Here is a 13,893-nt window from a genome sequence, read left to right as displayed (position 1 = left end):
TGCTGGTTTCACCCTCACTCTCAAAATCCACCCTGGGCAGAACTAACCCACACCCATTCATACTCCAGTGGGTCTTAAATCTTTACATCCAGCCTGGACCTCGCTCCACGCTCCACACACTTAACTATTTAATGGGAAGCTCCTCTAGAGATCTCATGAGCCCTTCAAGCTTAATATACCCCAAGTCAAGTTCATTACTTCTACCCCATCCCACCTGCAAACACAATGCCTTCTCCATATCCTGTCACTAATTCTTCCCTCTTTTTTTCCCTTAGCATCCATTCAACTACCAAGTCCACTCAGCCTGCTAAATATCTCTGTCTCCATCCACTTTCTACACCAGGCTATTTCTTTGTACCTAACCAATGCAACTTTCCTAATCCAGACACATATCCCTCCAACTTCTCATCTACAGTGTTACCAAAGGATTTTCTTTTTTTTTTAATGGCCACGCCTGTGGCAAATGGAAGCCCCCAAGCTCGCAGTCAAATTGGAGATGATGTTGCTGGCCTATACCACAGCCATGGCTACACCAGATCCAAGCCACATCTGCAACCTACACTGCAACTTGCAGCAACACCAGATCCTTTACCCACTGAGCAAGGACAGGGATGGAATCCGCATCCTCACAGAGACATCATTGGGTCCTTAACCCACAGAGCCATGGCGGGAACTCCACTAAAGGAATTTTGTAACTTGTAATATGATCTCATTCCTCTGCTCCAATTTTTTCAATGCTTTCTGACTTCTAAAAGATAATGTAAACTCTTCTTTCTGTGTGAGAGACACAGGTGCTAGATGCCATGTAGTTCTGATTTCTTTTTTCTTTTTCCTCTTTCTTTTTTTCCTGTGGCATATGGAAGGTCAAATTGGAGCTGTAGCTGCCAGCTATAGCCACAGCCACAGCAATGCAGGATCTGAGCCCCATCTGTGACCTAGAACACAGTTCACCACAGCAACCCCAGATCCTCAGCCCACTGAGTGAGGCCAGGGATTGAACCCACATCTTCATGGATACTAGTCAGGTTCGTTACCATTGAGCCACAATGGGAACTCCCAGTTCTGATTTCTTGTCCAACTTCATTTCTGACAACTCCTCACCTCATACTTATGTACCAGGACTATTCAAGAAGTCAGTTTTCATGCATACATATCATATATATGATATGTATGTATATCTTGCACTAACACCTTTACACTTCTTGTCCACAGCAAATTCTTGTCTCAAATCCTTCCTCCTTGGCAAAGACTTCCCTAACTTTTGCCATCTTAACCAAGGGCCTTCTTCTCTAGTATTCCTATGAACTTTGTATGTGTTCCTCTCAAAGCAATTTTATTTTTATATTATGGTTGTTTGAAAAACTCGCCTTCTATATTACCAGCAATTTAAGGGAAAGGTCACGACTTTCATTTTATAACACAGTGCCTTCCCATAGTAGACACTGAAATATTGTATTTCTTGATTCCTGTGTATAAAGAACTTATAATCTACTAAGGGAAAGTAGTTATGTTCACAACAAAAGTTAAGTAGCAATACAAGACAGGATAAGCCATTATAGCAGTTATTTCTAAACTCTATTTGCACAAAGAAATTACCTTCTGTACTTTAAAAAATCCCAAAGTCCAGACCATACCCTAGACCAATCAAATCACAATCTGTGGAGATGGAACACAGCCATCAATATTTTTGAAGCTCTCCAGGAGATTTTGATGTGCAGACAAGTTTGGGAATCACCACACATCAGAATTTCTTGGAGAACTTCAAAAGGAGTATCTAACAGAAGGAGTGTCTAAGAGGGACTTTAGGAATGTCCAGTTTGACCTAATACAGTGGTTTTCAAGTGATGTAAACTGTGGAACATCTGGAAGATACAGTTCATTCTTTGACACAGAGCATGTAAACTTCTTTCTCTCTCTCTTCCACTCCCCTATCCCCCATGCCTTCACCATGGTATCCTGCTGCATAAAATACCCATGCTTATTCACTGGGCACCTTCTTCTTCACTTACATTCTTCCTCCACTCTCACTGGCAAAGATAAGGGCTTTTTCCACAATCTGCCCACTAAACTTTGTATATATTCCTTTTGTAAGAATGCATGGGATAAAACATTATAAGACACACTACCAATTTAATAACAATGCTGGGGTTAAAAAAAGAAATTCTACTAAATTAAATGCACATATATGTGGTGTCTATTATCAGACATGCTCTAATTTCAGAAAAGTTAAAATATGAAAAAAGTCAGGCCTGGAATCAAGGAAATACAGTATGCTTTTCATTCCTATATGGACTAAACTCAATTTTAGAAACAAAATAAAAATGTGACTATATTGTATATGTTTTTTGTCTTTTTAGGGCCACACCCACAGCATATGGAGCTTCCCGGGCTAGGGATCCAATTGGAGCTGTAGCCATCGGCCTACACCACAGCCACAGCAACACAGGATCCAAGCTGCCTATGCGACAAACAACATAGCTCACGGCAACGCCAGATCCTTAACCCACTGAGCAAGGCCAGGGATCAAACCCGCATCTTCATGGATGTGAGTTGGGTTTGTTAACCATTGAGCCACAACGGGAACTCCCTGTGTATTTTAATTTTAAAAGTCACACCAGTGTATGGCTCATTACAAATTTGATTATACTCTTAAGTAAGACATAAGCTTAAATTAAATTCATAAACACCAGAAAAATATTATGTTTCCCAAAAAGGAATAAATTACCATATATTAATAGCATATACATTTTAAAGTAATGAATTTTCTTACCTGAGTAGTGAATAAGGCTGTGTTTGAAAGATCAGTAAATCATTACAATGACCCTAATCAACATAAAAAAGGAGTTATCAAGACTTTTGATAAAAATAATATATTAATAATTGAATATTTTTATTTTATAAATGTAAAATTATGTAAAGCAGCAAATAAATCTCTAGCTACTCACACACACACACATACACAAATATACACATACCTGCTAGCTACACAAACTTTGGATACATCATTACCATTTTTTCAATGACCAAACTTTTGCCTAGCCACAGCCTGAAAATTTTAAAATCAGAAACATGATTTCTTTTAGAACAGTGGTTTCAAAATGAGAAGAGTAGTGGTTTTCAAGATTTTCGTTTTTCAAGTATAATTTTGTTTCCAAATAACTCATTTAAAAATCTCCTCTTGGGGAGTTTCTGTTGTGGCTCAGTGGTTAACAAACCCGACTAGTATCCAGATGGATGAAGGTTCCATCCCTGGCCTTGCTCAGTGGGTTAAGGATCCAGCAGCTACAGCTCCGATTTGACCCCTAGCCTGGGAACCTCCATATGCCATGGGTGGGGCCCTAAAAAGACAAAAGACAAAAAAAAAAAAAAATCTCCTCTTGGAGTTCCTATTGTAGCTCTGCAGGTTAGTATCCCAACTAGCATCCATGAGGATGCAGGTTCAGTCCCTGGCCTCACTCAGTGGCTTAAGGATCTGGCATTGCCACAAGCTGTGGTGCAGGTCACAGATGTGGCTCAGATCTGGAGTTGCTGGGTTGGCTGTGGCATAGGCTAGCAGCTACAGCTCAGATTTGACCCCTAGCCTGGGAACTTCCATTTGCTATAGGTGTGGCCCTAAAAAGAAAAAAAAAAATTTCCTCTTTATCCAATCTCTCTTTTTTTCCAGGTAATGGATTCCCTGGGAGTTCCTAACTTAAGAATCATAGATCCAAAAGATTTTTTTGAATAATGACCCTTATCTAAAAGTTAGTGTGGGAAACTCCCAGTGTGGCTTAGCGGTAACGAGCTTGACTAGTATCCATGAAGATGCGGGTTAAATCCCCGGCCTCATTCAGTGGGTTAAGGATCTGGCATTGCTGTGAGCTGTGGTGTAGGTCAAAAACTCAGACTGGATCCTGAGTTGCTGTTGCTGTGGCTGTGGAGTAGGCTGACTCGACCTCTAGCCTGGGAACTACCATATGCTGCAGGTACAGCCCTAAAAAGAAAAAAAAAGTTAAAGTGGAGGAATCAGCAGAAAATTTTTCTAATCCTTTCTTATAGGTCTTTAGAATTTCATAATTTATAATCATGATTTTTAATCAGAACTCATATTTTCATGATAAATTTTATATCCTAAATAAAGATTTCTAGTGACCAAGAAAGAGAAGACAAACCACAATATTTGCATTTTTTTTTGAGTGGGTTTTTTTTTAATTACAGGTAAAACTGTGGTTTTGTGGTTTTTTGGTGGTTTTTTTTTTGTTTTTTTTTTTTGCTTTTTAGAGCTGCCCCTGTGGCATATGGAAGTTTCCAAACTAGGGGTCGAAACAGCTGCAGCTGCTGGTCTACATCACAGGCATAGCAAAGCCAAATCCCAGCTGCATCTATGACCCACCACAGCTCACAGCAACACTAGATCCTCAACCCACTGAGTGAGGCCAGGGATTAAACCCACATCCTCATGGATACTAGCTGGGTTTGTTACCCCTGCACCATAACAGGAACTGTGTGTGGTATTCATCTTTTATTGAAGCACTGAATTCTTAGCCAAAGGAAGTTCTAAAACTTTCATTATATATAACATTTAAGTGGAGGGCTCAGAACCTTAACATAAACCAAATTCTCTGGATAGAAGACATCTTATTTCAGGGCTCTCCACTCCTTAGGGACAACTTTGGATATAACTACGCCTGAAGAGGTGAAAGGGCACTGGGCCCTCTTGGGTGGGCTCTGGCCATTGTAGCCCATCTCTGATGGCTCAGAGGCCAGCTATTCCCAAGTGTCCTATGCAAACCAGAGCAACCAATCCTGAGCTGCTGCCCCATCATGTACAGAGCATGAGAGTGGCCATCTCTCTGAATTCCCCAAGGTGCTAGGAGTGAAAGAATGATACTTCCCAAATGCTACTCATTTATCCCTTTGACTTTAGTTTCATCACATTTTTAAATTTGAATGTTTAAACTCAAATGTAAAACAAGGGTGAAGCAGTGGCAAAAGGCGCATAAAATAAAAATACACTTTAAATATTTCAAAATAGTTTTTCTCTTGAGGGGAAAAGCTAGAGTTGAGAATGTTCTTGCTATTAAGTTAGGCAGCAAATTTCATGAGTATGTATGATTATACTTAGAAGTTTCCATCTGCACTACATAGCTTTTATGTATCAGATATTATTTATAAATATTTTAATTCAATAAAACTAGAAAAAAGAGAAAAGGAAAGGAAGAGTTGTCCTTTCTTTGACTAATGAAGTTAATAGACCTGTTTTGATTTATAAACCTTTAATATCCTGAAATGCTTCACAAAAGCCACTCATGCTCCTCCATATTTTTCAATGTGGGAATATCAACTATCTTTTTGAACAGCTATTTAGTATGAGAAACACAATTACTCAGAGGAAATAGGAAATTTTCTTACTGTATCCAAGGACAGTAAATCATCTTTGCTCCCACCAAATACCATTATTTCATTTTCTTTTCCCAAGCAGGCTGTGTGCCATAACCTGTGATTGAAAATTTATATAACAATGAAATACTATCAAGGAAGAAAGTTTACATTACATATAAATCAATTTTAAATTGCACACTCTAAAATTTAATCTATTTCAAGAGGTGTGATTGAACTTGAGCCTTTGGCATATTCTCAAAGAGGTTAGATTTACAGATTCTCCTAGAATCATTTGCGAATTAGATTCTAGGGTTCTTCAAATCACATTGTTTCAAATGCTAGAGATGACTCTCAATAACTCCTTATTATATCCTCCAACATTTTCCTAACTTCTTTATTTTGTACATATTGTCACGAAATATAACAATTTTAAAAAGAACTAATCAACCTATTGCAGAAGCAGACATCTTTCCCAGTTTTCTCATTGCTCTCTGCCATGGTGCTATTCTCACCATTTTGACCTCCTTCCCTGTTCTCTGGTCCCAGCACTGGACAAATCCATCTGGTCTTTCTCTTTACATGGACATGGTCACAAAACTCGTCACCCTGGGTACAGAATACCATACATGCTACTCATTTTTTTTGTCTCTACTCTCTTCCAGCTACGTGTAGCTGATAAACACTATTTCTCAAATATTGGTTGTTTTACAGGGGAGTTTTTTGGCCATGCTCGCAGCATGTGGAAGTTCCCAGGCCAGGGATTAAACCCATGCCATAGCAGTGACCTGAGCCACAGCAGTGACAATGTCAGATCCTTAACTGCTAGGCCACCAGGGGACTCCTCAAATATTGTTTTTAATCATGGTCATTCCTGATCAGGAAGCATCTATGCCATTTTTCTCAGCCCAAAATTTATGATCAACAGCTATTCCTTTTTCAGATTAACTCTTGCCTTTCCACAAATGAAACTTTTACTTCAGCCACGTCCATTTGTTCCCTAAAAGAAAAGCTTATATATTTTTCTAGGGTTTTGTTCACCCTGTTTTTTGGTTTAAAATGAGAAGTCATTCTCTCAAGGCCTTAAAAACAGGCTCAAAATTCCCAGGAAGTGTTCCAATACCACCCAAGTTGTCTCTGTTACTCTCTCTATTCACTACCTTTCAACATTTATGGGCTTATTCTATAATCCCCTAACTCATACTTGCAGACAAACTTCAATTATATACTACTTCAATTGTCTGATGTAATTTGTCTTGTAACTCCCTACAAAGACCATAAGGTCCTTAAGGTCTTTGTACTACTACTTCAATTGTCTGATGTAATTTGTCTTGTAACTCCCTACAAAGACCATAAGGTCCTTAAGGTCAGAAATGGCTGCAATGGTGTGCTGGAACCAGGCCACCAGCTGGCTAAAGCCGACCATGCCTATCTCCTTCCACTTTCATGTTCAAAAATATCATGTTGGGAGTTCCCATAATGGCCCAGTGGTAATGAACCCAACTAGTATCCATGAGGATATGGGTTTGATCCCTGGCCTCAGTCAGTGAATTAAGGATCCGGCATTGCCGTGAGCTGTGGTATAGGTCACAGATGTGGCTGGGATCTCGCATTGCTGTGGCTGTGGCTATGGCTATGGCTGCGGCAGGTAGCTGCAGCTGGATGCAACCTCTAGCCTGGGAACTTTCATATGCCGCAGGTGTTGCCCTAAAAAAAAGATTAAAAAAAAAAAAACCCCAAAAACAAGAACCATGTTGGCTACAGTGGAAATCAGCAAATGCTAAAAATGAAGGCTTTTTATTTTCCTAGAGAGCAGTTGTTAACTGTTTACCAGTATACCACCAGAATTTGGGTAATTTACGTTCTCCTTAAAAAATGCTTAATATGGTGTTCTGCATCCAGTAAGTACTCAAAAACTTCTGAGTAACAAAAGCAAACACAAAAATACCAGCATAATATATTTAGTGATTAAATAAACAAATTATTTCATAAAGGAGTAGAGCAACTAATGTGGTTTTAGAAATGGTCTGATAGCTCAAATCCATCTCCAATTTCATATTACTTATCAAAAAATAATGTTATGGTTTTATAAAGACAATGTTTCTGGGGGCTCTAGCTCTCAGAAAAAAGTAGACATAAATTTTCTCAAATTTAGACACTAAAAGTTTTACAAAGTCATTGCTTTGATTCTAAGAGTCCTTGATCACTTTTCTTAATAGACCAAATCGCTGAAGCAACAGATGCCCCAAACAATTACATATTATCACCTCTTTTATCACCATGTAATTTATTTTTAGTACATTAATCCTTTTTAATTTCCCCAAGTGCAAGCAGTGGGATTATGCATAACTTGTTAAAATAGTTTCCTCAAACAACCATGATACATTCAATGACAAATGCACTTGGGACCCAGGATAGAACAGAGTCATTAGAAATTAGGTTTGGGAAATTCTCTGCCCAATTCTCCAACTTGTATGTTAGATCTTGAGCAACACCCAGATTATGTTGTGGCGTTGGGGATGGGGCTTGGAGGAGGGACTGAGCAAAGGAGATAAAAAAACACATGCCCCTGTAGGAAGGAATAGCTTAATTTCCTGGAGAAAGCCATGTGTGTGTAACCTTGGCAATACTTACGGGATCCAACAGGGCCTAAGCTTCTATACAGCAACACCTTATAGGACATCTTTTCCAGACACACAAAAAGGGACCTTGCTGACAGCTGCCTACATAGGTGATCAGATATGGCTATATGCACCCAAGCATAGTCTTAACCTAAGGTGAGATCTGCAGAAGAGAGTGTTACACGGCAGGACATTGGTTCTCAGCCAGGGATGATATTGCCCCCTAGGGCACAATATCTGGAGATTTTTTTTTTCTTTTTGCTATTTTAGGGTCGCACCCATGGTATATGGAGGTTCCTAGCCTAGGGGTTGAATAGGAGCTATAGCCCCTGGCCTATGCCACAGCTACAGCAACGCCAGATCTGAGCCATATCTGCGACCTACACCACAGCTTATGGAAATGCTGGATCCTTAAACCGCTGAGCCAAGCCAGGGATCTAACCTGCATCCTCATGGATCCTAGTCAGGTTCATTAACGACTAAGCCATGAAAGGAACTCCAATTTTTATTTTTATTTTTGGAGATATTTTTGATTGTCACAATTCCAGGTATGTGTGGTGAGGGCAGTGGGCACAGTACTACTGGCATCTTGTGGGTAAAGGCCAGAGATGCTTCTAAACACTCTAAAATTCACATGACACACCTAACAACAAAGAATAATTTGGTTCAAAGTGTCGTAGTACCAAAGTTGAGAAAACTTTCCACAGAATTACAAGAGGAGAATTGGGCAGCTTACATTTCAAATTACAACTTGGAAAAGTTTGAACAAAATACATTTAGATGTTAAGTCAGTTATTACTTTCATTTAAAAAATTAGTATATATACACATATATATGTTCTCCTTACACTAAACTGTATCCCACCTGTTCTCCTCCTCACCTCATACCTGAAGATAGATCTGCCTCTGTCTTATCTGCCTTAGGGAAACTCTGGCCTGGACTTCATCACGAGGAACACTGGAAAGCCTTTCCTGCCTTGATTTTGGTGGCATCTAGCTTGCAACCTGATGTTTTTTCTACAGACTGACAGTTTATGTTCTCTCACAGCTGCTCTAAACTTATCACCTAAACATGCTAATAAAGCATATGATTTACATGACACATCAGCTGAATGCAAAGAAATCTCTTTACATACCTCATTTCTAACTAGTATATTACTGACAATAGTTGCATTGCTCTAATTACTCATTAAGGTTTGACAGATAAAAAAGGGAGCGGTTGAAAAATTAAACACAGTCTTTCCACCACTTTGGTCTATAATTAACACATGCACACAGTCAAACAACTAGAAGAGAACTAAGAGTTGATCTAGTCCAACTCCCTCATTGCACAGATGAAGAAATTGATGCTCAGTTTCTTTCAATGACTTTCCCAAAGCCAAAATGCTAAGTGGCAAGGACTAGAACATTAGGTCCTATATCTTAATACAAAACTCTTTAGGAGTTCCCGTAGTGGCTTGGTGGAAACAAATCCAATTAGGAACCATGAGGTTTCCAGTGCGATCCCTGGCCTCACTCAGTGGGTTGAGGATCCAGCGTTGCCGTGAGCTGTGGTGTAGGTCACAGATGCGACTCAGATCTGGTATTGCTATGGCTGTTGTGTAGGATGGTGGCTACAGCTCCGATTGGACCCCTAGCCTGGAAGCCTCCATATGCTGGGGGTGCGGCCCTCAAAAGACAAAAGACAAAAAACAAAAACAAAAACAAAAAAAAACCTCTTTAAATTGAACAATATTTTTCAATAGGTCCAGATTGCTAAAATAACATATTCTGAGTTTTTATACATGAAGCTATAAGAATCAACATGTAATTATGATAAGCTCTAAATGTACTGTGCATATTAATATACATATGCACAATGATATGCATCTATAAATATTTTCAGGCCTTTTTCTCAAGTTAATTGTTATTTATTAAATTTCTAAAATGGATATCATTAAGTTGACTTCACATTACTATAAATAATCTATAGTTTAAAAATTCTGAAACACATGGCATAAAAAAGAATAAAATTTTACTAGCTATAATGAGTATAATATGCTGAATTTGAATTTTCTATGATTATATTTTTATTAAACTATTCAATGAAATTAGAAAAAATAAGAATTACAGTATGAATGTGGTTCCTTTGTAGTCTAATAATAGTATATTTTCTATAATTTTTTACTCTATAATATACCACAAATAACTAACATGTTTTCTTTTTTAGAAAATTATTGGAGTTCCCGTAGTGGCGCAGTGGTTAACGAATCCAACTAGGAACCATGACGTTGCGGGTTCGGTCCCTGCCCTTGCTCAGTGGGTTAACGATCCGGCGTTGCCGTGAGCTGTGATGTAGGCTGCAGACGCGGCTCAGATCCTGTGTTGCTGTGGCTCTGGCGTAAGTCGGTGGCTTTAGCTCTGATTTGTCCCCTAGCCTGGGAACCTCCATATGCCGCAGGAGCGGCCCAAGAAATAGCAAAAAGACAAAAAAAAAAAAAAAGGAAATTAATGAATACATCATACAGTTAAAAAAATAATACTCTTGTCATCTACTTGATCAACATGAAAGCAATGTTCTCATTAAATTGCTATAAACCTCTTCCAAACCCAAATAACTACCACTAAAGCCAACCCCATTCTTGTCTACTTATTAAAAATATTAATGTTAAATGAAACATTCAATTTCTTAGTTTTTTCATATTTATCAAGCAAGATTATGCATTTACTAAAAGAATAATATTTTCAAATATACAAATATGGATATAAACTGAATAGATCTTTTCTAACAATGAGATATAATTAAAATTACAATTAAATGTTTTAGATAACACCAAACTTATTTGAAAGATATCCTTCCTGATGATTTCTGGTTTTAGTGGCAAACACTACAAATTCTGTGCTATATTTTAATACTTTAAAATTCTTAGCTATTTTACTATTTGTCAATTTCTAAACTTACCTGGGTTTTGTTTTAGGTAAATGTGTTAGTTGTTTCCAACAATTTGTTATGACATTATGAATCCAACCATCACCTGCAATATTATGACAGTTCAGAAACTAAGTTTAGGTCTTTGAGATAACATTTTGATTTTTTTCTCCAAATTTATTATGCTACATTTATGTGACTATCTTTTGTATGTGTGCATATTTTATCATAAAGATTCTCAAACATACAAGAAAGTAGAGAATACGCCAACAAACTGTCACATATCCCAGAATCAACAACTATTAAGCTTTTACCATAGGTGCTCCATGTATCTTTTTGTTATTTTTGCTGCTAACTTATTGTAAAGCAATTCCTAGCTCTCTTATCATTTTTCCCATACATATTTCAGTAAGCATAGCTTTTAAAAAAAAGGATTTTTTTTACATACACAATGTCATTATCGCATAACCACAATGCCATTGCCACAGCCAATAAAACTAAAAGTAATTTCTTGGCATCATCTAATACCCTTATGACCACATCTTAAGCCAAGTCTCTGAGGAAGCAAACTGGACTAAGAGTTAGGACATTTAATTCTCCATAGTTCAATGATAAAAACCAGCAAATAGGAATTTGAAACAGTAGACCTCATGAAGAAATGATATTAAACAACCCCCAGTGAAACAGGTAGATGTTAGTGGTTTTTTTCCTCCAGTTTTATTTAGATATAACAGATATACAATACTCTATAAGTTTAAGGTATAAAGATGTTAGTTTTTAAATTATATTCCAAATCTTTTTTAATTAAAAAAACCCCACAAATTAGAGAAGCGTAATTATCTACAATAACTAACATCCCCTACTAGGAACTCCTGTTCCTTCAACTGGCCTCTGGAGTTTGTTGCTTGGCCGGCAGACTGCCAGATGCGCAGTTAATGTTCAATAATTTGTGTGTGTGTGTGTGTGTGTGTGTGTGTGTGTGTGTGTCTTTTTAGGGCTGAACCCAAGGCATATGGAAGTTTCCCAGGCTAGGGACAGAATCAGAGCTGTAGCCACTGGTCTACGCCACTGTCACACCAGATCCAAGCCAAGTCTGCGACCTATACCACAGCTCACCACAACTCTGGATCCTTAACCCACTGAGCAAGGCCAGGGATTGAACCCAAGTCCTCATGGATACTAGTCAGGTTCGTTACTGCTGAGCCACAACGGGAACTCCAATAATAAATTTTTGTTGAAAAACAAAGAGTTGTTCTCAGGTCCTATATACAATTATATAAATGGTTTTAATAGCATATAAGGTTTCTTAAGGAAAATATCTCTAGCCATAGAAAACTTTCAATTAGAAGACATTTAGCATGTCAGACTAAGTGGATATTCTTGGTCATTTGCCTATCCACAATTTAACTGCTGGAAGAAACCTACATTACAAAACTCAGAGCCATTGGGATCTGCAGTGACAGGAGTTTAAAAACTCCAGTTCAGCACTTTCCTTTATTGTTTGGAACAAAAAGAGAAGCAACTGGCCTTCCCACGTTGTACTTTTGAGCCTTCGGAAAGGCTGCTCTTCTAATCCCCATTCTAGCCTATAGTAAAAGCATCTGGATCAAAAATCAGGAGGACACAAAATCACACAATACTCTAGTTGCTTTAATTCATCTAACTTCAACCATTCTTCCTTATACCTAGAAACAGGACTTAGAGGGGCAAGGGTGAAAAAGCAAAGGGGCCTTCTACTTCTTTTTTTTTCTTTTTTGGCTGTTCTGTAGTATATGGAGTTCCCAGGCCAGGGATGAGATCCAAGCCACACTTGTGGTGGGTGGTGTGGATCCTTTAACCCAATGTGTGATGCTGGAGATCGAACCTGCACCTCTGCAGCAACCCAAGCCTCTGTCATCAGATTCTTAACCTATTACTCCTCAGCAGGAACTCTGAGGCCTCCTACTTCTAATTCTTGATGTAAGCACATAGTTGGGGGATAAAGTGAAACCAGACAATCAGAAAAAGAAAGATACCCTGAGTATCAAATACAATGAAGTAAAAAGAATAAGGTATTAATTGTGGGCATAATTTTAATTGACTTACTTAGTGGAACATTGTCTGCACTTAGTCCACCAAATAGGAAAAGCGTATCATCTGCTATTGGTGTTAAGGTATGCCATGACCGATGTTTGGGGTTTTCTCCATTAACGGGAATCCTGTGGCAAGGGAAAAAAATATAAAAATCTCGGCACTGGTTTAGTCAAGATGAAAGTTTTTTGACCATCTCAGATCTTAAAAGAAAAAAAACTGCCCTCCCTACTTTAAAATTTTTTGATTCTACTAATCCTACCTACAAGAATTTTTTTTTTTTTTTTGGTCTTTTTAGGGCCAATACGGAAGTTCCCAGAGTAGGGGTCAAATTAGAGTTGCTGCTGCTGGCATACACCACAGCCGCAGCAATGTGTGGGATCCAAGCCGTATCTGCAACCTACACCATGCTCAAGGCAACACCAGATCTTAACCCACTGAGAGAGGCCAGGGATCGTGCCCACATCCTCTTGGATGCTAGTTGGGTTCGTTACCACTGAGCCACAATGGGAACTCCAAGGATATTTTTTTTTAACACTCTTAAATTCTTAGATGAATTTACACAATTTCCTTCCATTTAATGTCTACTGCACTTGGCCACAAACCACAGACTGAAAATTAAAAAAAAAAAATCAATTCCCAGTTATCCACAATGCATACTGAGTGGTCATTCCTATTTGTTAATCAGTAAAACTTCCTCAGTTTTTCAGAATTATGAACATAATTATTTTTACATGAATAATTTTTTTTATTGTTGCTTCATGTTCAATTTTGTATTTTTAGCTGACTTCCTTAATGATATTATGGGATTTTGTTGTTGTTGTTTTCTACTTTGGTCTATTTATTGTAGAGTTTCCCAAAGCATTATCTTCACCTGAAAATACTTGCTACTCTAACTTTAAAAAAAAAAAAAACACAAAAATATTTTTTAAAGGAG

General features: G+C 38.1%; 1 protein-coding gene across 10 annotated transcripts in view; it reads right to left on the bottom strand.

The window, feature by feature from the left end:
• The window catches only part of KLHDC1 (kelch domain containing 1), a 64,979-nt gene that overhangs the window by 6,866 nt on the left and 44,220 nt on the right, over positions 1–13,893 (bottom strand). For 4 of the 10 annotated variants that reach the window (XM_084980672.1, XM_084980675.1, XM_021101378.2 and 1 more), the window contains 4 exons: positions 12,972–13,084; positions 10,920–10,992; positions 5,392–5,476; positions 2,771–2,823 (listed from right to left, as the gene is read on the bottom strand). In XM_084980672.1, coding sequence (XP_084836798.1) covers positions 2,771–2,823; positions 5,392–5,476; positions 10,920–10,992; positions 12,972–13,084 — 324 coding nt within the window. Of the gene's footprint in view, positions 1–2,770; positions 2,824–2,975; positions 3,047–5,391; positions 5,477–10,919; positions 10,993–12,971; positions 13,085–13,893 lie in introns of all 10 variants that reach the window. The other 6 variants (XR_014818214.1, XR_014818212.1, XM_084980677.1 and 3 more) reach the window with 3 other exon arrangements.

The sequence above is a fragment of the Sus scrofa genome, chromosome 1 (genome assembly GCF_054392235.1).
Source record: "Sus scrofa isolate SSC_HxYL_T2T_F1_AM1 chromosome 1, Sscrofa_HxYL_maternal_Yorkshire_Landrace_v2.0, whole genome shotgun sequence".
NCBI classification, from domain to species: Eukaryota; Metazoa; Chordata; class Mammalia; order Artiodactyla; family Suidae; genus Sus; species Sus scrofa.
The sequence above is the reverse complement of the archived record's forward strand: the minus strand, read 5'-3'. Positions and strand labels throughout refer to the sequence as shown.